General features: G+C 40.5%; 6 protein-coding genes across 13 annotated transcripts; 2 read left to right on the forward strand and 4 right to left on the reverse strand.

Moving 5' to 3' along the window:
* Positions 1–8: 8 nt before the first annotated feature.
* LOC6531716 (V-type proton ATPase 16 kDa proteolipid subunit) lies at positions 9–562 on the forward strand. The gene has a single exon (XM_002092470.4). It carries the CDS (start codon positions 37–39, stop codon positions 511–513), a length of 477 nt encoding a protein of 158 aa, XP_002092506.1. The 5' UTR covers positions 9–36; the 3' UTR covers positions 514–562.
* A 62-nt stretch (positions 563–624) lies between these two features.
* On the forward strand, positions 625–1017 carry LOC26535692. Its single transcript, XM_039373162.2, has one exon. It carries the CDS (start codon positions 700–702, stop codon positions 1015–1017), a length of 318 nt encoding a protein of 105 aa, XP_039229096.1. The 5' UTR covers positions 625–699.
* On the reverse strand, positions 974–2955 carry LOC6531717. Of its 2 annotated transcripts, none has more exons than XM_002092471.4 (3): positions 2036–2955; positions 1795–1972; positions 974–1699 (listed from the first exon to the last, which is right to left on the reverse strand). In XM_002092471.4, the coding sequence occupies exons 1-3, from the start codon at positions 2656–2658 to the stop codon at positions 1061–1063; spliced, it is 1440 nt and encodes a 479-aa protein (XP_002092507.1). In that variant the 5' UTR covers positions 2659–2955; the 3' UTR covers positions 974–1060. The 2 variants fall into 2 exon arrangements, with proteins under 2 accessions (XP_002092507.1, XP_039229095.1); XM_039373161.1 differs by having other exon boundaries at positions 1620–1699; positions 1761–1972; positions 2036–2722.
* A 137-nt stretch (positions 2956–3092) lies between these two features.
* On the reverse strand, positions 3093–24855 carry LOC6531718 (protein kinase C, brain isozyme). Of its 7 annotated transcripts, none has more exons than XM_015196025.3 (15): positions 24717–24855; positions 22694–23157; positions 21346–21372; positions 18237–18268; positions 18102–18181; positions 16821–16935; positions 8088–8216; positions 7263–7419; positions 6779–7127; positions 6502–6675; positions 6354–6445; positions 6100–6301; positions 5843–6031; positions 5638–5778; positions 3093–5579 (listed from the first exon to the last, which is right to left on the reverse strand). In XM_015196025.3, exons 2-15 carry the CDS (start codon positions 22891–22893, stop codon positions 5427–5429), a joined length of 2040 nt encoding a protein of 679 aa, XP_015051511.1. In that variant the 5' UTR covers positions 22894–23157; positions 24717–24855; the 3' UTR covers positions 3093–5426. The 7 variants fall into 7 exon arrangements, with proteins under 7 accessions (XP_015051511.1, XP_015051515.1, XP_002092508.1 ...); XM_015196029.3 differs by lacking the exon at positions 24717–24855 and adding an exon at positions 24512–24655; XM_002092472.4 differs by lacking the exon at positions 24717–24855 and adding an exon at positions 24446–24641.
* Positions 9301–10876, reverse strand: LOC120321195. Its single transcript, XM_039373163.1, has 4 exons — positions 10752–10876; positions 10279–10686; positions 9582–10220; positions 9301–9519 (listed from the first exon to the last, which is right to left on the reverse strand). Exons 3-4 carry the CDS (start codon positions 9655–9657, stop codon positions 9419–9421), a joined length of 177 nt encoding a protein of 58 aa, XP_039229097.1. The 5' UTR covers positions 9658–10220; positions 10279–10686; positions 10752–10876; the 3' UTR covers positions 9301–9418.
* Positions 11294–11660, reverse strand: LOC26534995. Its single transcript, XM_015196031.2, has 2 exons — positions 11538–11660; positions 11294–11475 (listed from the first exon to the last, which is right to left on the reverse strand). Exons 1-2 carry the CDS (start codon positions 11620–11622, stop codon positions 11372–11374), a joined length of 189 nt encoding a protein of 62 aa, XP_015051517.2. The 5' UTR covers positions 11623–11660; the 3' UTR covers positions 11294–11371.
* Positions 24856–25748: the final 893 nt, after the last annotated feature.

The raw sequence follows: 25748 nt of genomic DNA on the forward strand, positions 1-25748 counted from the left end.
GTTCCTACTTTTTTAAGTGCGACGTAAGACTGAAATATGCATACTCCGGAACTCTCGCTGGATGAACCGCATTTCGCATCCTTCTTTTGCGTCCTGGGAGCCGTTTGCGCCATTGTCTTTTCGACATTGGGAGCCGCCTATGGAACCGCAAAGGCTTCTGTGGGAATCTGTTCGATGTCTATCAAGCATCCGCGGCTGATCATGAAGGCGATTGTTCCAGTGGTCATGGCTGGCATTATAGCCATTTATGGACTGGTGATTGCGGTCCTGCTTGCTGGAACGCTGGGCAACCGCTATAGCGCCTACAAGGGTTTCCTAAACCTCAGTGCTGGACTGGCGGTGGGAGTCTCTGGGATGGGTGCTGGAATTGCCATTGGCGTGGTGGGTGAAGCTGGAGTCCGTGCATCTGCGCAGCAGCCAAAACTCTTTGTGGCCATTATACTAATATTGATATTTGCCGAAGTCTTGGGTCTTTATGGTCTCATAGTGGCCATTTATTTGTTTTCCAAGTAATGTGCGTTATCCCTACTTTTGCTGTTATTAAAGAAAAACTGGTTTGAAACAGTCTGTTCTTGCTGTTCTGTTAATGGGTACTCATTTGTCAAACTTCAAACTATTTGCTCAGCTGTATGACCTTTTTTCGGAGTCAGCTGCATTCTCTTTTAGAAGCTACATTCTTTTAGTTACAATTTGGAATTCATGCTGAAGATGTACCTCCTTTACATTTTTGGATTCTTCTTAGTGGGCAGTATTGTTCTAGCCCAACTTCAACCTCAGCAAAATGCCACACTCAACACAACTAATATAAATGGGAATACTACTGGAAGACGTATAATGGTACGGAAATTGCACGCTGATGATAAGCAGGGTAAAGGAATGATGCGCATAGTGATACACAAGATTGAACCTGGACATTCCTACTACAAGGTGTTCAATGGCGATGAGGAGGCAGCTCGAGGATTCACCAACAAGATATGGAATCGTTTGTTTAATCGCTATAGTACAATGCTCATATAAATAAGTAGTCTTAATTCTATTTACGTTTGTGGAATAAGTTAGCCTAAGTAATAATTATGAAACTAGAACTGAATAAGGAATCCTCGTCGGGTGCGGAGTCCTTTGTGTGCAGGCAGGCGCTAGATCTGGTGTAAAAGACCTCCGACTCATGGTGGCAATGATGCTCTTCGTCCTGCTCGGAATCCTTCATGGTGAATGTGCCCACTGCCGTTTTGCAATGCGCATTGAGCTTGCAGCTGGAGTCACTGGCCCAACTTTCGCAGCCGCAGGGTAATGCCTCATCTGGTGGCAGGTGTTGTGGACTCACACTGCTCACCACTCGCTCCTCCGCGGTAGCCTTCTGCTTTCTCTTGTCCTGGCAGCGCCTCCACGTCCTTCGTACAGCACGGAAACAACACAAGCCGAAGCACACATCAGAGGTGCCCTTAAGACACAGGAAAAACTCCGGCATAAACGATGGATTGATCACGGCATAGACAACTATGTTCAAGGACAGCTGCAGCGCATTCAATGTTATGCAGATCACTTCCAGCTGCTCAATGAAGGAGGCATTCACCTTGTTGGTATCACCACCGAATAATAGATTTAAGGAGCTCTTTCTGGACGTCATGTGGGCGGGCAGTTCGCCAAAGAGGTACAATGTAATCACAATCACTATGCTGATGGTCAACTTCATTTGGTGCTGCAAAGAGAAGGATTTATTGATTATGCGAATAAACGTAAATATGATATGAATTACGTACTCCACAGTGTTCGTACTTATATTCATTTTAATACCTGGTATCGCTTGGCAGTGGTGCGGTTATTAGCGGCGGGGTTGTTAGCCTGGCACATCCGACTTTGCTTTGTCCATTTGCGGAAGACTATAATTATGGCCCCATTGCCGATGAGCAGGAATATGGCTGGCAAAAGGGCCAACAAGGCAAAGGTGAACCAGTTTTGCACTTTATAAAAACTATGTCAAAATGAAACTCCATGAAAACATATGCCCACCTACTCCAATTAAAGATAAACTCACTTTGTGTAGTAGAAATCTGTGACGTGACAGGTGCCCGAGTCACTTACATAGAAGACGAAAAAGTACGGCATATTGACCACGATGGATATCCCTATTGCCACAACGATGATACAGCGAGCCACCTTTCTTCGGCAAAATCGAGGAGCTCCGCTGCTGCCCCTAAAACTGGACAGAAAGATGAATCGATCCAGGCTCAGACACGCCAGGATCAGGTTCGCTCCACCAGTACTGATGCCGAAGAGTGGCGTTTGCCACTGATAGTCGTAGGTAATCCAAGTGGGACTGCTGTAGAAATAGCTCCTGGACAGGGCAGTCATTGTGATGAGCAGGCACGAGATGCAGTCCATCCAGGAAAGGGCCGCCATGTAACTGAAGGCCGATGGCGTCATCTTGGGACGCATGAAGACGACGGCGTTGATGAAGTTCGTGCACAGTCCAAAGGTCGACAAGGTGGGAACGGCCAATCCGTAGAGCACAAAGAGCGTCACCGTAGGCTTGCGCCTCTGGAAGATGCACTCATCGCTATGCTCCATTCCGTGCTCCTGGCCGATTATCCAGCCGCGTTCTGCGCTGGTGAAATTGCCAGCGTACATGACAGATTGGATGATTCGATGACTGGCCATGTTGTTCACTGACTGACTGACTGACTGGGTGAAGAGGAGGATTTGGCAGCGACTGCTGGACACGTCTATCTAATTGTTGCAAATTCACGATAAGATTATCTAGCGCTAACGGACGCATAAATGTTAATTTGTACGCAATCAATGATAACGCCGCCACGCAAACCCACCTCAACATCGACCTCTGTCTAGGCCGATCCCCCGCTCCCATTATCTTATATAGGTGCTATAGGTATATATGGTATATATATATCCTGACGTTCTCTTTTTTGTTGCATACTTAGCTGGGCTGCGTGAATTTATGATCTACTGGTTGGGATACAAATGGAATTTTGGATACCCATACCTGACCTGTATTGTTGTTAAAAGTATAGTTAAGAAGTTGCGTGTAATTGACCTACTTACATTGAATTACCACCCCAGATAAACAATTTCAATTTACGAGATTCAGATGCATTTAGTAGTACTTTTATTTACTTTCGGGTACTCGTACTGTATGTGTGTGTGGTGTGGTTTGGTGCCCAAAGCCGATTGTTTGATTTATTTGAGTTTGTCTCTTTGTTTGGCTTGGCTCAATAAATTATAGATTACATCCAGCCTGGGACTGTGTGTAATCGTAAATGTATATAGTGGATGCACATATGCACAGGCATATAGTGCTATATGACTGACTGATCGGGATTGGGTGGGTGAATTATTCAGACGTAAAAATAGTTTTCATTAGTTTAGTTTTGGATTTCGGTCGAGAGATTTGTCTGGAAGATTTCGCTCTCTCGCGCGTGACATCTTATGGTATTATATCTTTTAAGTAATTCACATCGATATTTCATAGATATAATTATATTAATGTATATGTGTATATATCTATTTAGTTTGTACTAAGTTAATATGCAATTCAAATACGACCGTGAAAATGATCAAAATTACATAAATATGTATTGTAAAAATGTCGACTCTAAATAAAACTGTATGCAGTTAAAGTCCTACCAATATGCTTTTTCAATATGTATATAGTTCGATAATAAAAATTAATTTTCATTAAATTGTAATATTTTCAATATTTGAACAGACTTGAAAAGTGTTTTCGCTTCCTTCATTTATTTGCCATGAAAGTCATTAAAGTAATTCAGACACACATATACATCTATAGATATATGCTAATTATGCATTACATTTAATTTTTAAAATACGAGCAAATTTCTGTTTTTCCCCGCGTTGAACGTTAAGTGCTACTCATCGTGGTTGCGAATCATACTCACACTCATTCATCGTGCTTGGGATCGAGTATATCATTTGATCTACCTTGTTGGCTTAGATTAGATTTTGATTTCAAAACTGGATAGTTAAATTAAACCTTTTAAATGCTTCAAGTTCGGAGTTACACAATTCAATATATTTAAGTTAGTAATCATTAATTCTTTTTACCTGTCGAATTCACTAGTTTACTACTGTTAAGCTTTACCGATTCTGGTTAATTGTTAATTCTCATTTAAGTTACTCTGTTGTGCCCTACGCAATTAGCTTGGCTACAAATTCCCCACCGACAGACACAGATAATTTTATAATAATTTTCCTATAGATACAGATACGTAACACGCATAGCCTCGTTTGGCATGAATTCATTTTAGGTTTCTTCTATGAGAGAAAGATAGCTACGAGAGGCACAAAAGCTTAGCTCTGCTGGCGCTAATTTGGAAATCGGTCTAGGCTATATACGATGACTATAGTTTTACATGCTTATAGTAGATTGTCTTTTCCCATAGTTAAACAGTAGTTGCTAGCTGCTAGATTCCTGCGAAGGTACTAAAGTTTCCGACTCAAGAGCAATCTAACATTACTTTCCCTTGACTAGGAGCAAACAGTTTTAGTTTTTAGTTTAGGTTTTACAGCTTTAGTGTTAAGTATCGTCTAAGCTTAACTTATTGCTATGCAATTTGTTAGTTATGGTACATTGAGACTCTATGCCAGCCATATATATAGACGAGCTATATATACGTGTGTTTGCAATGTTTGTTTTGTTTTTTTTTTCTTTAAATAAAACGTAAAATTAATTTACACGCACATTGATATTTTAATGGAATTAAAAAGTATCGAATTTTCTTTGATATTACGGCTTATGTAAGTATTTAATATCTTGGGAATGTTGAATGTTCTCCTCGATTTTTCCCTCTTTGGCGAACTCACCTAAACGCGTTTTCGATTTGATCATAATGCCGGGGCTAGCACTACAATCGAATGACGTTTGAATATGGCCCAAAACTCCTAAGTCTCTCATTTCCTGGCTATATCGAGAAATGTATGGGACCTTTTTTCGGTATTTACTATTAAAATCGATTAATTGGCTACAAAAAACACTTAGATGTTGGCTAAATGGAAAATTCACATGCTAAAAGCTCGTTGAAATACTTATTTTGAAATGGTTTTTTTTTGTTTGTTGGAAATCTGACAGAATTGATCAAAGTTCTATGCAGAGTGATAGGCTACCAAGTATTTGACATGTTGCTTTTATTGCTTTTTTTGTTGGCTTGAGGTAAGGACGCGCCTTTTGAACAGTATTCGAATATTCCATAACTAAAGCTCTGTTTCACAGTTTCTAGATCTTAAAATTAACTAAAAACTTAACAATTCAATAAATATAGTTACATATAATGGTTGAAAATCAAGCAGAAAACTTAACAAACATTAACAAGATGTCTTTTTAGTAATCAATATCAAAATAGACTTAGAGGACACAACGCGAAGCATGGAAATTAGATCAGATCAGATCGGATCTATGGGCTAAAAACGTATTCGGGATTCATGTAGGAGAAGCCAACGAATTCCGACTGATCCAGATTCATCATAAACACCTTGTCCGTGGGCGTCAAGTCTGTTTTCTCTGATGTGAACTGCTTGTCAAAGTTGGACACATCCTTGCGGTGTTTCTGTAGAATAAACGGATTTAATAAGGATGTGGAAAACTTAATTTTGCATTTGGCTTACAATTTTCGGCTTGAATGGCGGTTGCACCTCGCGGTTTTCTATTTTCTCCCAATCGATGCGTCTGAAGAACGGATGCAGACGCACATCCTCCTCGCCAGAGGAGCCACAACCCAAACGCTTATTTGGCTGCTTAGTTAGGAACTAAATTAAATATTCATAAATAAACAATGGATTATTTTTCATATGTATGCACATGGATACTTACGCCCTTGCACGCCTCTTTGGCCTCCTTGCTCAGGCTCTTTGGATAGGACACATTATGATCGGTTATGGCGGCAAAGAGCTCCTCCTCATCTTCGCCATCAAAAGGTGGCTGGCCCACTAACATCTCATAAAGCAGTACACCATAGGCCCACCAGTCCACCGATTTGCCATAGGGCTGATACAGTATTATCTTAACAGAAATTGAACAAATTATATATATTATCTTTTTATAATATCTTTATTTTGTGGATAACATACCTCTGGAGCAATATAATCAGGTGTGCCGCAGAAAGTCTTTGTGGTCTTGTCACCCATTATGTTTTCCTTGCACATGCCAAAGTCCGCAATCTTCACATGTCCATCGGCATCCAGTAGCACGTTATCCAGCTTCAGATCCCGATACAGTATGCCCTTGGTATGAAGGAAGAAAAGTCCAGCTGCTATTTCGGCGGCATAAAATCTACAAGTACCACGATAAGTAATTAAATTAATATAAATAATTAGGCACTTACACAGCAACGGGCTCCTTAAACTTGCCAAACTGTTGGATTTGGAACATCAAATCGCCGCCATTCACGTACTCCATTACAAAGAACAAACGGTCCTGAAAATAATGCATTCATTTTAATTCAATTCAATGTTCTCCCAAGATAAACTCACCATAGTCTGAAAGCAGGAGTGTAATTGGACCAGAAAAGGTGGCTTTTCGCCTAGCGCCAGGACACGCTTCTCGATCATGGTGCACTCGACGTCGTCGTCCTGAATGATCACATCCTTCTTGAGTATCTTAATGGCATACAACTCCTCGCTGCCTTTGCGCTCAGCCAGCAAAACCTAAGCATATAAATATCCACATCAATTTTGGGTTTAAATATTTGAACTTGGTAATTACCGAACATCCTTAGATCAAATCATATAGCTTAGTTTAGCTACCCACCTTTCCAAATGAGCCCTTGCCGAGAACTTTGATGAAATTAAAGTCCGTGGCCCGGATCATGTCCTTTTTGGAAGAAGTATGTGTGTTTGTATCGCTGCGCATTACCATCGGCTTCTTCTGCGATGGTTTCTGCTTGAGCTTGAGTAGGTCCTGCTCATCATCCGCACATGGCACGTTGTAGTACTCGCCCTCGTCCTGGGTGAGCAGCTTGAACCAGCCATTGGTGGGGTTCTTAATGATTTCCGAGATGCCAAAGGACAAAGCACCCATAAAGTCATTGCGCGAAGTGCGATCCCAGTCCCACACCTCGATCAGGATGCGTCGATCCTTGTCTTCGGGTTTCAGATCACTAAAAGGACACAACATGGATTTGTTATGGATTTGATATGGACTAAGGAATCTGGTCTTGCTTTAAATTCTATACCAAAATATTCACTTTATAACAGTTTTCATTTATATCATTCCTTTTGCTTTAGGTACTTACTAAGTGAGTGTCTCATTCCAGACAGGATTTAGGCAAGCCTTAATGGTGCGAGTCTTCTTCTTGGACTGATCCTTGTCATCTGGAATTAGCTTCACCTTCACATAGGGATCGCTCAGGCCGTTTGGGTCCATGGGTATGAGATTGCGACCCTCCTTGACTGAAAAGCAGGACAATGGAATGTGGGTGGTGCAAACAGCTGTGGCATAAGCAGTCAATTAAGACCCATCCCGGTTGAGTGAAAAACTCCTCGCACAAAGCAGCTGCGGAAATTACGTGAAACATGCTCCTGGGCACGGAGCACAAAGCATTGTGTCCTGGAGGACACCCGCAGAGCAGCCAGTTCCACTCTTTTGTTCTGCAACTGCAGTCTAGCTTAGTATTCATTATGTGGCATTTGCGGCTAACGAAGGAGAACGAATACGGAGAATTTCCTTAAGCGCGCATAATGAATTAATGCAAATCGTAAGCAATTTTCCCAGGAGCCCAGAGGACTTGCAACTTTCGGCCGTGAAGCAGACTTCTTCCAACCGGGAAAGGAAAGGAAACGAAACGGAACGGAACGCAGAGCAATGGATGAATTCAAAAGGCGCAAAGACTGTGGGAGAAGATGTAACATTTTAAGCGCGTTGCTTGGGAAACTTTGCGGCTTCCCCGGGCATTCAATTTTTTCACTTGCCCCTGCATACTTATATTCCGTAAACTTTTCGCCCCAAAGGCGGGGGGCGCAGGCAAAAACCAAATAAAAAACTTAGACCGTGCGGCCATAATTGGTAACAATGCTTAAGCGGCTTAAATGTGTATTCCCCTGGCTTGGGGCCCACTTACTCTGGACAGTTAGCAGATTCTCCTTGACATTGATCTCCAGATAAATACGACCCCGCCGCTCCGTGTGATCGCATCCGCAAAGGCTGGGCACGTTCTCCTTGCAGCGGGCATGCACGTTCATGTCGCATGCTGGGGGCGTGGGAGAAAAGGATTTTTAATCTCAACTGTTGGTCTCTGTAAAGTCTGAAGGCGGAGGAGTGGGGGTTTGCTTATAGAGTTTGGTTAGTGGGGTTGATAGGCATGAGTTGGATGTTGAAGTGGAACATAGCACACGCACACACGCACACGCATAGAGGTACAGTCTCGCACACGCAGCAAAGTGAGGTACAGTCGCGCACACAGAGATAATAGTAGTAGTACTTACCGCGTCTGTCGTTGGCAACCAACGTTTACCTGTGGACGTTCTGTCGCGTAATCTGTCATGTGGGGCACTCTGGCCGACCCAATCAGTAAAAAAAAAACCCAAACCAATTTTCCACCCATCGGACCCATTAGAGCTTGTTTTTCCCCATTTGACTGCCAGCGGAAATTGACAAACTGTTGCTTCTCGCCGATGGGAGCTACACTTCTGACTCTGACAAGTGGCAAATGGCAAGCGTTGAATTGGAAATTATTCGCTTTAATCGAATTGCTATTCATTTTCATGAAATACGTTTTGTTTTCAATTAAAGCACTTGCCACATCATCGGTCATCCCAGGGCATCATTCTGTTTTCGCCGATTGCTTCAGTTTCCTCTCACATATCCGCTTTTCTCGACTTTTCCCTTTGGCTCCTTTCACTTGCCAACATTCCGCTTTGGTGAAGTGTAAAATTACTTTTGCTTACCGCCCGCCACCCTTGAAAGGCTCTTAATTTCATTCGGGCCCCCGCTGCGTATGCGTGATATTTAAGATACGTTTCACTGGGCGGCCCTGTGGCACGTTGGTCAGCACAGAATGTGCAAAAATGTGTACACAATCGCAAAAAAAGGGTTCCCTTGGAGGGGAGGAGCCAAACTCACCGTACAAAACAAACACACAGATATGAGTGTGTATTCATACTGTGGCCTTCATTTTGCCTGATATACATTTGTAATCGTATCCCCTTGCTGATTGCACTCTCTCTTTATAAAGCTTTTTGTAGTTTTGTGAATCAGTAAGTTGTATTTACTGACAATTAAATGCTCCCCCTTTTGCCTTACTTAAAAGTGAAAAATTTTAAATAAAAATAATATTTATCTTTTAGTTGTTATTGCAACATCTTTAATTATCCTTGCAGGCTACTACATTTTCATTTTTCACCTTGTTGCAAGAAATATATTTTGGCAAACAAAGTCCATCAGCAGCAAACTTTAGTCAAATCTACGCCGTTTGCAAGGAACACATCTTGTCTGTCTAAAACTTCCAAAGTGTGAGTTCACAGTGTAGCAGCGACCAGCTGGACCACAATCAGCTAAAATATTTATAAGGCTAATGTGTTAACGCGTCTACTGCTGGAATTGGCAATACACTCACGGTGTGTGGGAGCCGTGGAGCAATGCAACACGGACATCAAACAAATTATAAGAAATAACAATGAAAGATGGTCCATCCTTGTCTAATGATAGAAATCAAATGAATCTATCTGATAGCTTTTGGATGCATGTAGCTTGATAATTGCAATTGGCAGTAAGCGCAATGTTATGCAAGATCCAATTACACCATAAAATTGATTTGTGTTGTTTAAAATAATAATAAAAATCTCCCACTGATTTGCATTCCCGATTCTTTCCCCTTTCTTAGCGAAACACACTTGAACACTAAAAGTGTTGCAATCTAGGTTATTTAAATCTTACGACAAATCACCATACTTAATTTATTAGATTAAGTCAGAGTTGGCGTATTACTCACTCAAGAATATTAGAATCAGTAACATTTTTGATGTATTTCTATACTTTTAAATGAGGACGATTGTAGTAACTTCAAGAAAAAATCTTGAAAATGTGCAGAAAGGAGTAACGTAAGCATCACTTTTAAGGATTTAGTCTAGTTAGCCTCTCCTTGTCACTCGAGACCACCCAGGAAATTGGCAACATTTTTCACTTGGGTTTGAGCAATACCACCCCGTATCCATGCACGCGTGAGTCCTAATTACACAATATCCTGATCGGCATCCTGAATTAATGATAAGTCTATTAGGAGTTTGACTATAGCGACAATGTGTAGTACGTACGTTCACCCAGCGTCCTTCTTTGCCCACGCGCGGGGTTAAAGGTCAAAGTCAGGAGAGTTGCCAGTAGAAGGACCCGAAAAAAACTGATCATTTCGTAATAAATTGATTCGGAAATATACGGATTGGGTATATATAAGATGCTACCTTGAATTGATTCGTTAGGGTCTAAATAAGTAAATGTAGTTTTTTATATGGAAAGAATGTGGCTTACTTAGTAAACAAATAAATTAAAACGTAATATACAAGTTATTTATTGTGTAACTGTTTTGGGCTTTTATTAAAAATTATACCCCTTTTAAGGTTTTCTCCACCTATTAAAGATGCAACACTTTTCATTTGGGTTCGAGCAATAATCAAAAGTATTTCGACATGAGTTAGACCTAATAACACACCATCCCTGACCGCAACCTAAATTTTAAATTAGATAGTATATGTTTGAAATTAATCATAAAAACTAGGTGAACAGTACGTACGTGCACCAATAGTCCTTCTTTTCAGCTGCGCATTCGCAGGACTAAGGATCGCAATCAGAAGAACTGACCCAAGTATCAACCAAAGGAAGCTAGTATTCATTGTAACTAAATTGCTTAGAAATTGTTTTATGCTTAAATACCAGAAGCCATAGAAATTGATTAGTCTGGCTTAAGCTAGATACACTTACTGTTGCTATTTAGTAAAGGGACGCATTGCGAAGCTTAATATAATATATTAAGCGTATCTCTTAGTATCAGATATATCAAGCTTGGGGGTTCTTAAACCTCTATGTCTAGTTGCATTGGTAGTAGAATGATGTATGATCTAACAGAAACGCAGCACTTTGTACTTGAATCCCAACACTTAAAGATCATGCCACACTTTGGAAAATGTGAGGAGCACGTAGGTAGAGCCCACATTCAGTGACCCAATTTAATGACTCTTAAATGAAGGAGGACCCTGAGTAGCCCCAACTAAACACCAACCTATATTTGCATTGTCAATCAACAATACTAATGTATAAGAAAACAATACTAATAAGTAAGATTTGGATTCAAAGAGGAAGGTTTGAGCTTTTTATTTCACTAAAACCCAGCTCAGTTTGAATGAGGGTTTTCAACTACCTCTTGCAGCACTTTTCATTTGGGCCGCATTCAGTGGGCGGTGCTATTGCCCTGCAGCGATGGCGAACTGATACACAGAACCCTTTCCCATTGGCACACTCTGGAATATTTAAATGGCCATATTAGCAGAACCCATAAATCAGATAATGGTGTAATACTGACTCTTATAGGGAGCCTGAGACCAGACAGATCCCAGGCTAAGGAAGAGGATGGCTGCCAACACGAGGAGCTTCGAAATGCTATTCATTGTGCAAAGTAAATAACTGAGTTGAATTTGACGTTCCAGGCGCATTTTGTAGCAAGTGGTGTGAAAAATGAATTTTCTAAATTGGGATTAGCTTAACTCATTCGACAGGGCAAATATATAAATGATCGCTCCAACCATTTATTATAAATAATGACGCCTTATTTAATTTCAAAAAAGTAGCCCATTTATAAGATAATTTAGGAATTATTATTTAAATTCATTTAATGATAATAAACTAATTAAGATCAGAATGTTACACATTCTAGCAATTATTAATAATACCCAAAATGCTCTTACCACTTAAAATTTAATTATAAATGTCGATGGCTACATCCGACTACATCCTTGCCACTCCACTCACACATTTACATTTGCAAATGATTTAAATCCTTAGTTAGAAAAGAAGGCAAAGTATACCCCTAAAACACATCGTTATATTGTTTATTTTTATTGAATTCTACGTCAAATGGAACAAGTATATGCTACAATGGCATCTAAAAGTCCGCAAAACGTTTGTGGGGCCTTTAAAATTAGTAAACATATATTAAGTGGCTTTGCAAACTTGACATGCACTTGCAATAATGTGAAAATTAACAAGTTTTTAAGAATGTCAACGTAAAACGAAAAGAAAGCCAAGTGCAGGCAGCTGGCAAGGCAAATAAAATGGGGGAAATGCGGGAAAAGCTGCTGAAAACTTGTCAGCGACACTCACTACAGCAACAACAAACAATTCGCCCAAGTGTGCAAAACACTCACCCACACAAACACACAGACACCCACTCGCACACACACTCACACACAAACTGTGGCAAAAACAAACACAAATACAAGTGCACACTTGAGCGGAAACAAAGCACTGCTAATTGTAAATTGCAACAATCTAAAAACTCTGCGGCAACGCCACCAAAAATGCAAATGAGTTGGAGACACTTTCGGCGCCAAAGCAGGTTATACTCGTACTAAGTATATAGTATATGTGTTAGCTATATATGGGGGGTGGGGTCCAATTGGGGAACTTTACCTCGACACTTGAGACCCTTGTGCGTGATGCCGTGCAAAAGGGACCCACAATGATCGCAGAACGTCGGCGACAGGAAGGTGACATTCTGCCATTTGTGGGGCATTTGATGCGCCTGACCGATTTCGATTTCGGTTTGGAATTCGAATTGGTATTGGAAGAGAAAACTAATGGAAAATTAACGCAGGGCATAGGAATAGGTGTTCGATATAGCTACTATATGTATGTACACATAGGTGTAATTGCAAATCAACGCAAAGGAGTACAAAACATAATGGTGTATGGACACACAAAATGAGCAAGAAGCTGATAGAACTACGAATAGATACATATTGATTTGAAATGCAGAATGGTTTAAAAATAGCACGTAAATAAATATTTATACTCAGAATTGGAGATGAAATCACCTAACTGTCACATAAATATTGTTTGTTTCATAATCAGATTAAAAAGTGGATAAATGAGGTCATGTACGTTATGGTAGTTTCAGAAAATAATAATGTATTTAACGATATTAATATTGATTTATTTTTATTGAATTGGACACAGATAATCTAGTTAGTATTTTTGGTTCAGCCACATTCCTTTATGACACAAATTAAAAGTCTAAATAAGATTTCCACAAGTCAAAAGAGCATTTAGGATGACCTTTAGTATAGACGAACGAAAATGGCTTTTAATAAATGTTTATAATGATTAAATTTAAAGGCAATATAGCTTTGAGACGTATAATTAAAGACTTTCATATGCATTCTCAACAGAGTGTTTACCCCCGTAAAACTCCACCCTTTTCTCGTCTTCGTTCTGATGATTTCCACTGCAGCAGTTTTGCTTTCGTGCTAATGAAATAAACGCGACGTTAATTGAGTTGCAAGTTGGCCGTCACATGTCGCAAACAGCGAAATCAAATGAAAATGGAAGAGGGTTTATGGCGGCAGTGTGATGAGTGTGTATATACACAAACATATCATATATATACACAGATATATGTACATTCCACAGTAGAACAGTAAGTAAACGGCGAAGGTTGCAGAGACAAATGCTGCCTAATCCTTTTCAAGGACCTCTTGCACTCACACAAAAATGTATTCTCTCACACGTGACATTGGCGGAAAACTTTAAGGCTATTTCCTTTCGTGGGCGGCGAGTATTTCACCCACACAACAGAGTCGATTGTTGTGTCAGTTTGTGGTGGGTGCTTACCCCGGGCAAGGACATTTGATAGCATTATGTGCCTGCATGAGCATCCACTGAGTGGTTCCCCCGCCTCCCAATACTTGGCGTTCCATGCCCCATCTTTTTTTTTCGGGGCGCCTTGGCAATTTGTTGTTTGTCTCTGCCAAGGTTCAACAGCTGCTCAGCCATTAATATCCTTTCGCTACCAAAAGACAAACACCAGCGAACAGCAAACATACGCCCGCACACTCAGACACACGCACACACACACACACACAAACACACAAACGAACGTCCTTGGCAGCGGCGCAGCGAAAAAAGTTGTTGCATACTTTGGCGGGCATGCTCAAGGCCGCGAGGGTGGGCGTTGTGGGCGGTGGTGGGGCATTTGTTTGGACAAAATGCAATCGCATTGAAGGTAAACACGTGTGTGTATGCGGCCTCCAATTGGACTCGCCTTTGAGTTGCCCTGGATAGCCACAGGTGTTGACATCCGGATCGAGACCCGTCCACTGCGGAATTCGGGGTAACTAAAGTGGAACCGCAATGGCATTCAGGATTATGTATATACATAGTACGTGGCAAAACTATTGGCTTATTTGGTAAAGTCAAAACAAACAGGGACTTTGTTATTTCGTTTTACTGCTTGATAATATATAAGGGTAAATGTTTTCTTCTACGCTTTTCACGACTAATTTTTTGTAGAAAAGATCTTATCAATTTAGTGAAGCTACATTAATTGTTTATAAAATTTTCAGTGTACAAGAGGTGTCTGAAAAGAAAATCTCTTCAACTTTGTAAGCCAATTGAAGTGAGCCAATTTATTTTAGCGGGCATAAAAGTTCAAGCCAATGAAGCTCGACTGTATGAAATGGTGTGCTTTATTCTTATCATTGCGTCACAGTATCTGCCACATGAAAGCATCGTAAACAAACGCCCCGTCAGACATTTCCCAATAAATCTCACGGCCCACGCACACACACGCAGCTAGAATTTCATTTGGCTAACACGCCCCCCCATTTGACGCCTACTTACGTATTTGCCACGTGCCAGAGCAAAAAATTTGTAAAAAATATTTGCAGCGCAAATTTATCACAGCATTCCTCGCTGTCACCTAACAAATTTGTACCCCCAGCCATCGGAAAATCCTGAGGCCCCACTTTTCCATATCGCTATCATCATCACATCATTCTCTAGCGGAATGGCAGCTTCCATCACTCCATTGAACGTAATTTTTGGTATATAAAAGGCCATCGTATACATGGCTATGTATGTATGTGCTATAACTGCCAGCATATTAACAACTGATGCCCGCCGATAACGAATGGGGGGGAGTTTGGTTGGCAAATATAAATTGCCATGTCATTTATTCCGACAGCGCAGATAAGAGAAGTTGGGCGATCATATGGGCTGTGTAGTAAGTGTAGTCATATCATGCGTGGATCCAGACAGACCGCCATCTGATAGCATTTAATGGGCCTAACTGCATTTGTTTTCAATTTCCGCCTCGAGTACGAATCACAATCATGTTTGGCGAACTCTCAATCTGTGGTGCGCATCTCGGCTTGTCGCAAAATTGATTTGCCTACACCTGTCGCAATAAATTTAATCCGATTTGATGCAGAAAGGCGGCAATAAGGAGTCAAAAGGCACAATAGGAAATGGCAGCGTCTAGGTTCATTGGACCGGATTGTATTTCAAATACACATGACAAGAAGAAAAGCCACATTTTGAGTTGTGTGTAAAGCGTGTTAAGCATTTTCCATGGGAAAATTCAATTGAAGGTTCCCATGGCTACAGCATCACACTTGGCAGCCCAGTTGAATGTGACATTCGAGTTTCCAGTTCTTATTGTCTCTGCAATTGGTGTTTACACTTGACTCGTTCTAATTAAGCCAGTTGCCATGGCTCTCAATTAAGTGCCAGAGCCAGTGACAAGCCACATGAAAGACGGTTTACAGGAGTTACTGGCAACATAGTACTCAATACTGACAGCAAGTGGCTTAAACTCAACTGAAGGGCAACTCCTTGCTTTAGCAAGGACTGTCATATATCTGGTGTTATTAAAAATCCGTGATAGCTCACTCTTTACCTTTACAATATCTGGGGCTTGAATGTAAGGTTTCTTTATAGTAAACATTAAGGCTAGTTGTGAAGGTGAATAAAGCAGACTCAAGCTAAGCTAGCAAATGCATAAAGAATTTCAAACATTTATGCTTGCCCCAATGGCAACAACTTTGGTCAGGACCTGAAAAGCGTTTTATCTGTGGCATTTCCACAATTTGCTAGTGGGCCCAAAAAAACACATTAAAATTATATTTATATCACTGGGCAGCTGCACACAAAATTTCTAAGCAAATGACAAGCATTGTTTGGCAACAAAGTTTAGCCCTCCCCCCGTCCACTAGAATTCTCCGAGTATCCCTGGCATGTGCATAATTATGCAAATGAATTGGTTGCAGAGGGCGGGGTAAGAGTGGGCGGAAAGATGGGCGGAAAGGTGGCCGGAAAAGTGGGTTACACGTGGAACGAACACGGTGGAAACTTTCAGTGCGGTTCGGAAACGGGAAAAGTGAAGAGCAGGCAAACAAAATACGGAAAAAAGAGGAAGTCTTTGCTGGGTGTAACGACATATTTACAAAGGTGCGGCCTGCTTACATGTACATGTATATCTGTGTGTGTTGTAGGTAAAACAATTTAAATAATTAACTTTTAGGGCCTGCAAAAGTTTCTTTCTCCATGCTGTTGACCAGGTCAAATTGCGTTTAAAATTTAATTCCCACGCAGCACCACACACACACACTCACACAGTCTCACGCACACATTATCATTATTATTTACACTGTCAGTCGGTGTTTTTTTTGGAAAAGGATTAAAAGTTAAGTGAAAGAGAGAAGCGAAAACTTTTGTGTGGTTAGGGAGATAGAAGTTAGAAGCCGGAGGGGAAAAACACTTATTTGGGGTACAAAAAAAGGGTTTCTAGCTTTAAGGGGTCAAGGGTTACCTGAGCATTTGAGACCCTGGTGGTAAATGCCATACAGCAAGGACCCACAATGATCGCAGAACGTGGGTCCTGCGTATGTGAATGGCTCGAAATTGTGTTGAGTTTTTGGTGAGTCCTTTGATTGTACATTCGATTTCATTTTATAATATGTATTTTTTTTTTTTTTGGTTGTTTGGTTGCAACAATTTCAATTTTGATTGCGGATTCAGTTTGTTTTGTTGTGGTTTTTAAATACATATATATATTTTTGGTGCGTGGTTTCGTGACAGCGTGAGTTGGACAGCGAATTGAGTTTTTGGTTTGATTTTGGTGGATGCACACATGGAAAAGAATACAAAACACAAATTTTGGTTCTTGGTAATTCAACAGAGCACAATGACAAATTAACAAGTTCGCTGCAAACTTTCGCATTGAAATCATAACAAATGACCAACTCTACATAAGTTCAGTGTAAGTTTGCAACAGATTTTTTCTTTAACTAAAATATTTCCCTTTCTGCATTTCCATGTGCGTGGCTTATGGAAGCCGAACTCAAATTTAAGCTCGGAAAAAACTACTTTATTTCATAGCTATCCCTCCCATCCTAAAAGCCAATCCATCTGAGACTCTTTTCTCTATATATTTATGCCATATTTTGCCGTTGCCCCATCACAACATTTTTACTTGGACACCCAGCTGTACACTTCAAGAAAATTCTAAACAAAGACTTACCAGTTGTAAGTCTCTTTTTATAATGCCAAATGTAAAGTTTAAGCAAAGCAGGATTCTACGGCTAAGGAGGATATATGCCGAATTTTAAGGACGAATACGACTGCTTTGAATTTAAAATCAAAAGTCTCCCATTTCTTTGCGTGTTGCGGTTTGCCTGAATAAATATACAGCGTAGCCTGCTGTATGCGGAAAAATCCAAATGACATTTTCCATAACCAAGGGGCGAAGGAAAACCCCGGTCGGACAGGGGAAAAGTCGCATTTTTAGACCGAGTCTGCTTAGCCGGTTGCAAAGCAAAGTTGACAGGCGAGTCGGGGAAAAAGGACATGACAGCTGGGACTTTTTGGGACAGACGGACGGAGCCGGGCATAACCGAAAATCCAAATGACAGTTTAATTTGACAGAGCCCACAAAGACTAAAAGCAATGCAAATAAGACCCCCCTTTTCCGAATCCCCCAGTAAACCCGTGGTATTACTCGCACATGGAAATGCAGTTGGGTGCCGTATCCTGCGTACATATATATGGCAAATGGTTATCCTATTTAGCATATGTGTTGGTGCGCACTTACCGAATCGATGCCCTTATCCTTGCCCGGGCAAATGAAGGTGACGTATTCGTGGCACCGCTTGTGCACCACATAGGAGCAAACTGCAACCGGAGAACGGGTTATTCGGAGCTCAAAGTTCTCGAGATGAACCCTTACCTTGGCACTGGAATCCTTGCTTTCCGAAGCCCCTGAAAATACATCGAAGCCACAGGGTCAATTCATATTCGTTACGTTACTGCCATCGCATCAATTAGCATAAATATTTAATTCCCCATTAATCAATATGCTACTCGAAATCGTTTGCCCCTGTGGGCCGTTTAAAATAATCAATATAAAAACAACTCGGAAAATGAATGGTTACAACTCAAAATAAACCTTTTACCCTTAGCTCTTCAATTATTTACGTGAATGTCATTACGTATGTCATCAAATTAAGTTTCAGCGGTGATAATCAGCTTAATTAAACTAGTTAAATAGTTTGGTTGAAAATATTGGTTTTGCAATTTGGTCAACTGTTTAATTTCCAAATGGACTACTTTACATACATCTATACAATAAAAGAATAAAATCAATGAACGTTTTATTTGACCATGGTACATTTTTATGCCTTATATTATATATAGGGTAATTTAACGTCTTTTAAAGTAAAAAAACATTCTAGTTTAGGGAAGGAAATATGGGATAAGGCTTTAAAGTAAATGTGTATTCTATTTTTGCTATCAAAGGAAATGACAGTTTCAGTTTTTGTTCAGTGATTCTATATATATTTTTGTTATCAAAGCGAATGATTTTTTCATTTTTTGTTCAATGATTTTATATATATTTTTACTATGAAAGCGAATGATTTTTTTTATTTTTTTTCAGAGATTTGTTTTTGGAATTAGCTGTTTTGGTGTTTAAGCCAAACATTCAAGAGCGAACATTTAAATAGGCATGTTGTAGTTATTCGGAACGTGGCATGCCTATTCCGCATACTTGCCAGCTTAAACTAGAAACTTAAAGCCATTCAGAAAGCCATTTCATTTCTGGGCTACTGGTTAATGGGCGGAACCCGTTGTGAGGCCAAAAGGCCGAGGCTCACGTGCGAGGCTTCCAGGCGAGTCCCAGCCCCAGACCATAAATGACTTGACCACAAACCGCTTGGCCAACCAACCCCAAGTCCAAACCCAAGTCCAAGCCCAGCTGAGTCCAGTGTGCAATTTGGGACAAGGCAAATTATTCACATGCACGGTGGGAAAACGCACATTTATATACATAGAAGTATATATAAATAATAGAAGGAGCAAGTTTGGCCAACTTTTGCAACTGCAGTTGAATAAGTTTCAGCACGAATGGACCCCAAAACCCGGTTAAAGTTCGGTCCGTTAAGCCATCGCAAAGTTGATCCGATTAGGTCGTAACCTCTTGGACAGTTCACGCAAATCGGTCAAATCGGACGATTTGTTATCGCTGCTAACGAGTGCGAAATTGTGGCTCGTTTCATAATTCTGTTTGTTGCAGTGCGCTTTTTTCATTTTACATTTTTTATTCATTTCATTTGCCAATTTTCACTTTTATATTTCATTTAATTTTAATTCGTTTGTCTGACCGACCAGGTTGTCTGCTTCTGGCTTTTCGCTGCTTTCTGTTTACCTCCCCCTTTTGGGTGTTTCCCATTTTTGTTTGCCCATCAAATGAAGTGAAAAAGCAATTTTCCCGCGCCTGCAGTTATACTATGATTCTGTTTTTCCCCCATTTGTCCACTCGCAATTATTTTTTCACGGCCTCTGTTTTTGTTGCATTGCCATTTTTAATTAAGCGCATATTTTCCGACCACGCTGAAAAACCACAAAGCACAAAGACACGTTGTTAAGAGTGTTTGGTATTTAAGTTAATTAATCAAGCGTTGGGCTTAGTGTGTCCAGTAGTTCTTTACTTGCTTATTTCAAAATAATGGCCAAACTGCCTAATTTGGTAATGAAATAATGATTCTTTCGACCATTTTTTTTTGTAAGCAAGTTGCCATTAGATGGCTCAATTAACTTTAGTTACCTCAAGTTTTCAATTAACTTTTCGAGTTCTAATGCAACTTTTGATTTGAATTTTGAACGAAATTTCCATTTACATTTAAAGCAGTTTCCAATGTGATTCCAAGTAAGTGCACTTATCATGAAATCCCTTTGAGTATCACCTTTATCATTTGAAAAATGCAAATTGATATGTTCAGGGTATTTGGAGGTGCTATCTGGAATTTCCATCGTGACCTTTTTGGTTTCCGCCCTATTATGCAAATGACGTGCCGTAAACATGGCAAATGTTTCACCTGCTACCCGCAAAAGAAGGCGCCTGACACTTTGCTGCCACAGGCGCACCACCCACCGAGCGCCACCCGCTCACAGCACCACCCACTTTACAGCCCCCCGTGGCTCAAATACGTGCCTGCAACGCCTTTTTGCAACACCCAAGCTCTCTATGTGTGTGTGTGAGTGTGTTTGCGTGCCCCCAAAGTCCCCGCACTATTAATTAAAAGTCGAAACCAAGTCTAACAGCCACTGAAGTTGTTAATTAGCTGCAGCCCCCCAAAAAAAGTGGGCGTTTGCTGTGGGGGGCGTGGCGTTTAACCTGTTCGCTGGTATTGCTGTCAAAGCGCGTTAATTACGTGTAATAATGATGCAGTGCGCGGAGCATTTTGTTGTTTGTTTTCGACGACGGGTGGCCAAAAAAAACATAAACTTTGGTCTTGGCCCCACCCCGATTATGGGCACAGATCGATGATGCTGGCGACTGACGACTGGCGACTGACGACTGCTGGTGGAGCATTTTAAACAGCAATTAATTTAATTATTGCCAAAATGTCTTGGCCGGCAATTAGCTTAAGAGCCCAAAGCGATTGCGACGAGAGGAGTCACAAGACGACAAGCGTAATGAATTGGCTCGGTTTTATGCCAGCGACTTGACTTCTATATCCATTCATTACTCTCCTCTGGCTTTAAATTGTCAACGAAAACGCTGTGGCATTATGACACTTTTGTGGGTAGATAGAATTTGTTTGTTTATTAAATATGCATTAATATCACTGGAATTGCTCGTCAAAGTGTCTGTGGTTGGCGGGCAATTCTGGCTGTGTGTGTTTGTGTGTGTGCTGAGTGACGAATTAATTAATTTGTGTGGGCGTTAGACACTACGACTTTCCTCAATGGTATGGTATGAAAGACAATTCTACCAGGATTTACTAGCATTACACAAGTGGCTGGGAATTGAGTATATCCTTTGAAAAAATACCTACATCCATGCATATCCCGACTGATAGCCGCTGTAAAAACCAAAATACTGTTCAAAACTCATGTCAGCAAATAAGATTTCGGCGCAGAAGCACGAATCCGATGTTTCGGAGGTGAATTTAATGCTCATGAAATTGATTTATAAGCCGTGGGGAGGCTGTCAGAGGCCAGGAAGTGACTACTGGGACCCCAGGACTGCCAGGACTTTCAAGAGTAAACAGGTTACTCCACCTCCAGCTCCAGCTCCCAATTTGAGTTCATTTTTACCTTGCCCTTCTGTTTGTGTTTGCTTTGGGAGCAACAATGGATTAAAAAAGATTTCGGCAGCCTCACCTGCATTAAATATTACACAGGTTGGCTTTTGTTTTTCGTGGCTGTAGAATTCTGTAGATTTTGGCAGGAATTTAGGACCAACAAAAACAACAAGTATATCAGCGTATTAAGTTGACTGAAGTGCTACAGCTTGTTGCATATATCAAGGCTAAAATAACGCTATTTTAATTCAATTTATTCTTTGAAAAATGCTTCAATGCTTTTCTTTTCATAGCAATCCAAATGAGTTTGTTGTTATTTATCCTAGCAATAAGCTCTTATTTATTTTTTATTTAATATATATTTTATTTGGATTTGCCCGAAAGTATTTCTACATTCTGCTGAAACAATAAATTGATTATTAAACCACACACACACAGACCTGCATTCATTTGGTCTGCATTCAAGCCAGATTGCTTTCATATACATATGTATGCATTTGTGTGCTTAACAACAAAAATCTCAGATTAAATAAGTCTTTATGTTTTGCGTTGACCACCAACTTAATACGTTATTCATTTTTGAAAATTGAGCTGTGTTTTGTATTTGCTGCTGTGCGTTCCTACTATTTGCCTTATTCCCCCATTGTTTCTTCGGTTCTTTCGCCTTGTCAATATACATTTATCGATTCCCGCCACTGATGTTATGTGGACGCATTGCTGGCCATGCTTGGTAGACCCACAAGTGCCGTCGAGGAGTGGGCTGTATTCGCATACGGGGATAGCTCTCTCTATATGTGCGCGTACACCCGGAAAAAATCGTTGGCTCTACCGAATAATGACCTTTCTATGACCTGCCATGTGAGCATATGATCTTAAGTTCTTAATAAGATTAGGTTAGGTCATAATAAGATCAGTATTCCATTTGGCCATATAACACTAACGAGCATTAGAACTCAACTTTTAGATTGAGTTTACAAATAAACCCATTCAGCTGCGCTATTCCCATATGACCTTTCAGTAGCCCATTTTTCCCTGGGTGTATAGTATGCAATGGGTTCTATAAGAAGGATGCGACATTTTGGGGAGGCGAGTCACTCACCAGATAAAGTCCTTGCAGTGGGAGCAGAACGTGGGCTGCTTGAAGAACCGGGCGATGAAGCAGTGATCCTTGACATTGAAGACGTTCTTCTTCTTGAGGGCTCCTTTGCGGAGGCGGGACTTCATTTTGTTCTCGCCCACCGCCTCCCCCTCCGCCCCCTGCTGCTGGGGATCCCCGTTGTTATCGCTGCCCTCCGACATTGTTGCTAAATGTTCTTTTTCGTTTTTTTTTTGTATGTTTTTTTTTTGCTCTTGTTGATTTTGTTGTTTATTTGTGGGTTTTTGCGCGACGGGTATTTCGCAGCGTTTACAAATCGCAAAGGTTCTTTAACTTGCTCACTTGTTGTTGCCGCATTTGGGTGTTGTTGCTGCTGTTGTTGCTGGTTACGTACTTTTTGCTGGCTTTGTGTTTATTGATTTTCAGTTTTTGTTGTCGGCGTGTTTTTATTAGGCCTTAAATGCCATCTAACGTTAATAATGGGCGACAGAGAGAAAATAATAATAAAACCAAACTGGACTTCAAAATCTCGCTTTAATTTGCCCAACAGGCGATTTGCATAATTTTATTAATCACTGGCCGCACGTTCGCCGTTTGCTTAATTATTTTTCACTCGCGTCTCGCATCGATTTCAATTGATTTTTCTCATAACAAGCGCAGCAATTAAACAAAAATCTCAAGCACATGTCACCGGGGACAAACAAGCTCATAATTAGCATTCATTTTAATGCCCCGACGTTTGATTATACAAAAGAATTTCTAAAGGGGTTTTATTTTTTTTTGGGTGGATGGGCACTTTTATATGGTGAAACATGGGCCAAATAATAACTGACAAATAATATAATATTTCCCAGCTTGTTGAATGAGAGGCGCAGAAACAAAAAGGCGCAAAAAAAAGTGACGAAGATTGAGCGCGCGTGCAAATAAAAAAGCGATGTGCAAACGAAATAATTTTTATTTCAATGTTTTGCTTTTGTTTTGCAGCTTTATTGAAATTTTTGCAACGCCAATTTTTGTGTGCTTCGCTAACAGACACGTTCTTGCTGGCCACTGCTCTCACCTGTGCAGGTGGGCCCACTTGGGACTCGATGGGGCCATACCCTGTAAACATATGTAGTCAGCTGTGCGACTGTCAAGTTTCTATAGCCAACGTAAAAAGTATTCCCTGTTAATTCAGCTATAACTTTATAACACTAACAATTAAATCATCATTTGGGCTTTGCATTTAATCAACAAATTATTTTATAATTACATTTGTCATAATTGCAAAATAATTTGCTTTACTCAAGTATCGAACTAATTGCGGCATTTTAAAAGCCCACATATTTCCATGTCCCCAATATGAATATTTAATTATCTAATCAGCTGTGAGAACAACTCTTTTGCTACCCTGCACACAACATATTCAGCATTGATTAAAACCGCAAACTGAACCACAAAAAGGACTCGGCTGAAACTCTGTGTTCGCAGAACTACGAATGTCTTTGTGAGCGAAATGCAACAGTTACTATCATTTCCAAACGACTTGCGTTAGCGTGTTTTTTTTTTCTCCATTTGGAGCACATTTCCCTTCACGTTTTCATGTCACTCTTTTTGTGCTTAATGGCCATAATGGCTACGACTGCTTTTCCGTTATTATCCCGAGGGGTATTATTATTAGAATTCCTTTTGGTTAATAGTGCCTAGCATTGGGTAGTAACATTTCTAGTTTGCAAGCACTTGTACACATCGACATGTGGCGTTTATTTTGTTTACTTTTTGACCATTGACCGTTGACTTATTCTGATTGGTCTTATTTAGACTACACTACACTACACGCACGCGATGCGATGCGTTGCGAAAATGCGAGGAGCAACTGCCTTTGCTGGCGAACCGAAACGTTGTGAGCGTGCGAGCATTTTCACACGAGCGGAAAATCCATGTCCATGGCGAATGTGGTGAATTTCCCAGCTGTAGCCGTCTCCCTCGTGCTCGCTCTCCGGGTTACACAAGATTTCTACTCGCACGCACTCACACACACACTCACAAATATGTTGTTTGCTGGAAAATGTAGGGGCAGTTTTTCCCCAGCTTTTCCTTCTCGGCCTCCTGGCACTGCGAACTCGTATCGCTTTCCCGGCACGTGCGCTTCGCTCGAGACACAAACGCGTTCTGACCAACTGCCACTGCCCGCGTCTTTTCTGGAGCGAAATATCCGTAGCGAGCTTTTGGGCGCGCTGTTAGCCAAAAGCAGCAGCGCTGTTAACGCTCATTTGCATCGCGGCCAACTGATTAACATAAGTAAACCCAAAGCGATCCAATCCAATACGATCCGAAACGACAAGCGTCAAACGTTGGCCGCTAATTGAACCGACTGAACGAAACTTGTTAACTGGCCGCGCTTGGCCAAGAAGTGATTTGATCTATAAATGGAATCCCCGTCGTGGCTGATCGGACTGCGAGATAGGGAAATTAGTATCTACTAATCAATTTGAGTGGCTCTCAACTTGTTACCAACTTCAACGTGTAGCAGCCGAATAAAATTGAATGGCATATTTAACCTTATGGAAAATATTCAGTTTTTCATGTTTATTATGAAGCCGTAAAGCATCTCTATAAAATTAAACAAAATTGTTAATATTGTATATTTTACAAAAGCTAATGGTTCAGTTGAAATGATTTGTACTTTTCAAAGCTATCTCTGATAAGATATCAAATATTCCATTTACCATATTAATTTCATTTTAAGCTTTAATTGCCTTGACGCATTTATCGCATTATTGTGTAACAATGATTGGCGCGCCTTATAAATACGTTGCGACTCATAAAAAGCAGATAAATATGCAAGCCCAAAAAAAGGCAGCTCGATACACACAATTCTTGTATCAAAAACATGGAAAATTCTCTGGAATTATTTAATATTCCATTCTATGTGGAATATATTAATTTTATTCGGTTATCAGGCAGTAAAGTTGTTAGGGTATGTTACTACAACAACGTTATCACGTTACTAATTGAGTAAATAAAACACCTTTGGAGTTCGATGTGAGAATCTACAAGAATGTTAAGCATAATGATT

The sequence above is a fragment of the Drosophila yakuba genome, chromosome 2R (assembly GCF_016746365.2).
Source record: "Drosophila yakuba strain Tai18E2 chromosome 2R, Prin_Dyak_Tai18E2_2.1, whole genome shotgun sequence".
In the NCBI taxonomy this organism is placed as follows: Eukaryota; Metazoa; Arthropoda; class Insecta; order Diptera; family Drosophilidae; genus Drosophila; species Drosophila yakuba.

Bases quoted from the DNA above. Each gene is read 5' to 3' on its own strand.
- LOC6531718 (XM_015196025.3), bottom strand. From the start codon at position 22,893: ATGTCGGAGGGCAGCGATAACAACGGGGATCCCCAGCAGCAGGGGGCG. The intron at 7,420-8,087 runs GTAAGTGGGCCC...CCTGCTTTTCAG, and splicing joins GAATCTGCTAACTGTCCAGA to TCAAGGAGGGTCGCAATCTC. The intron at 5,779-5,842 runs GTAAGTATCCAT...TATTTAATTTAG, and splicing joins CCAAAGAGGCGTGCAAGGGC to TTCCTAACTAAGCAGCCAAA.
- LOC120321195 (XM_039373163.1), bottom strand. From the start codon at position 9,657: ATGGACCATCTTTCATTGTTATTTCTTATAATTTGTTTGATGTCCGTG. The intron at 9,520-9,581 runs GTGAGTGTATTG...TAAATATTTTAG, and splicing joins CTCCACGGCTCCCACACACC to CTGATTGTGGTCCAGCTGGT.
- LOC6531717 (XM_002092471.4), bottom strand. From the start codon at position 2,658: ATGGCCAGTCATCGAATCATCCAATCTGTCATGTACGCTGGCAATTTC. The intron at 1,973-2,035 runs GTGAGTTTATCT...ATTTTGACATAG, and splicing joins ACAGATTTCTACTACACAAA to TTTTTATAAAGTGCAAAACT. The intron at 1,700-1,794 runs GTATTAAAATGA...TTCTCTTTGCAG, and splicing joins CCACTGCCAAGCGATACCAG to CACCAAATGAAGTTGACCAT.
- LOC26535692 (XM_039373162.2), top strand. From the start codon at position 700: ATGCTGAAGATGTACCTCCTTTACATTTTTGGATTCTTCTTAGTGGGC.
- LOC6531716 (XM_002092470.4), top strand. From the start codon at position 37: ATGCATACTCCGGAACTCTCGCTGGATGAACCGCATTTCGCATCCTTC.
- LOC26534995 (XM_015196031.2), bottom strand. From the start codon at position 11,622: ATGAATAGCATTTCGAAGCTCCTCGTGTTGGCAGCCATCCTCTTCCTT. The intron at 11,476-11,537 runs GTCAGTATTACA...TAAATATTCCAG, and splicing joins GTCTCAGGCTCCCTATAAGA to AGTGTGCCAATGGGAAAGGG.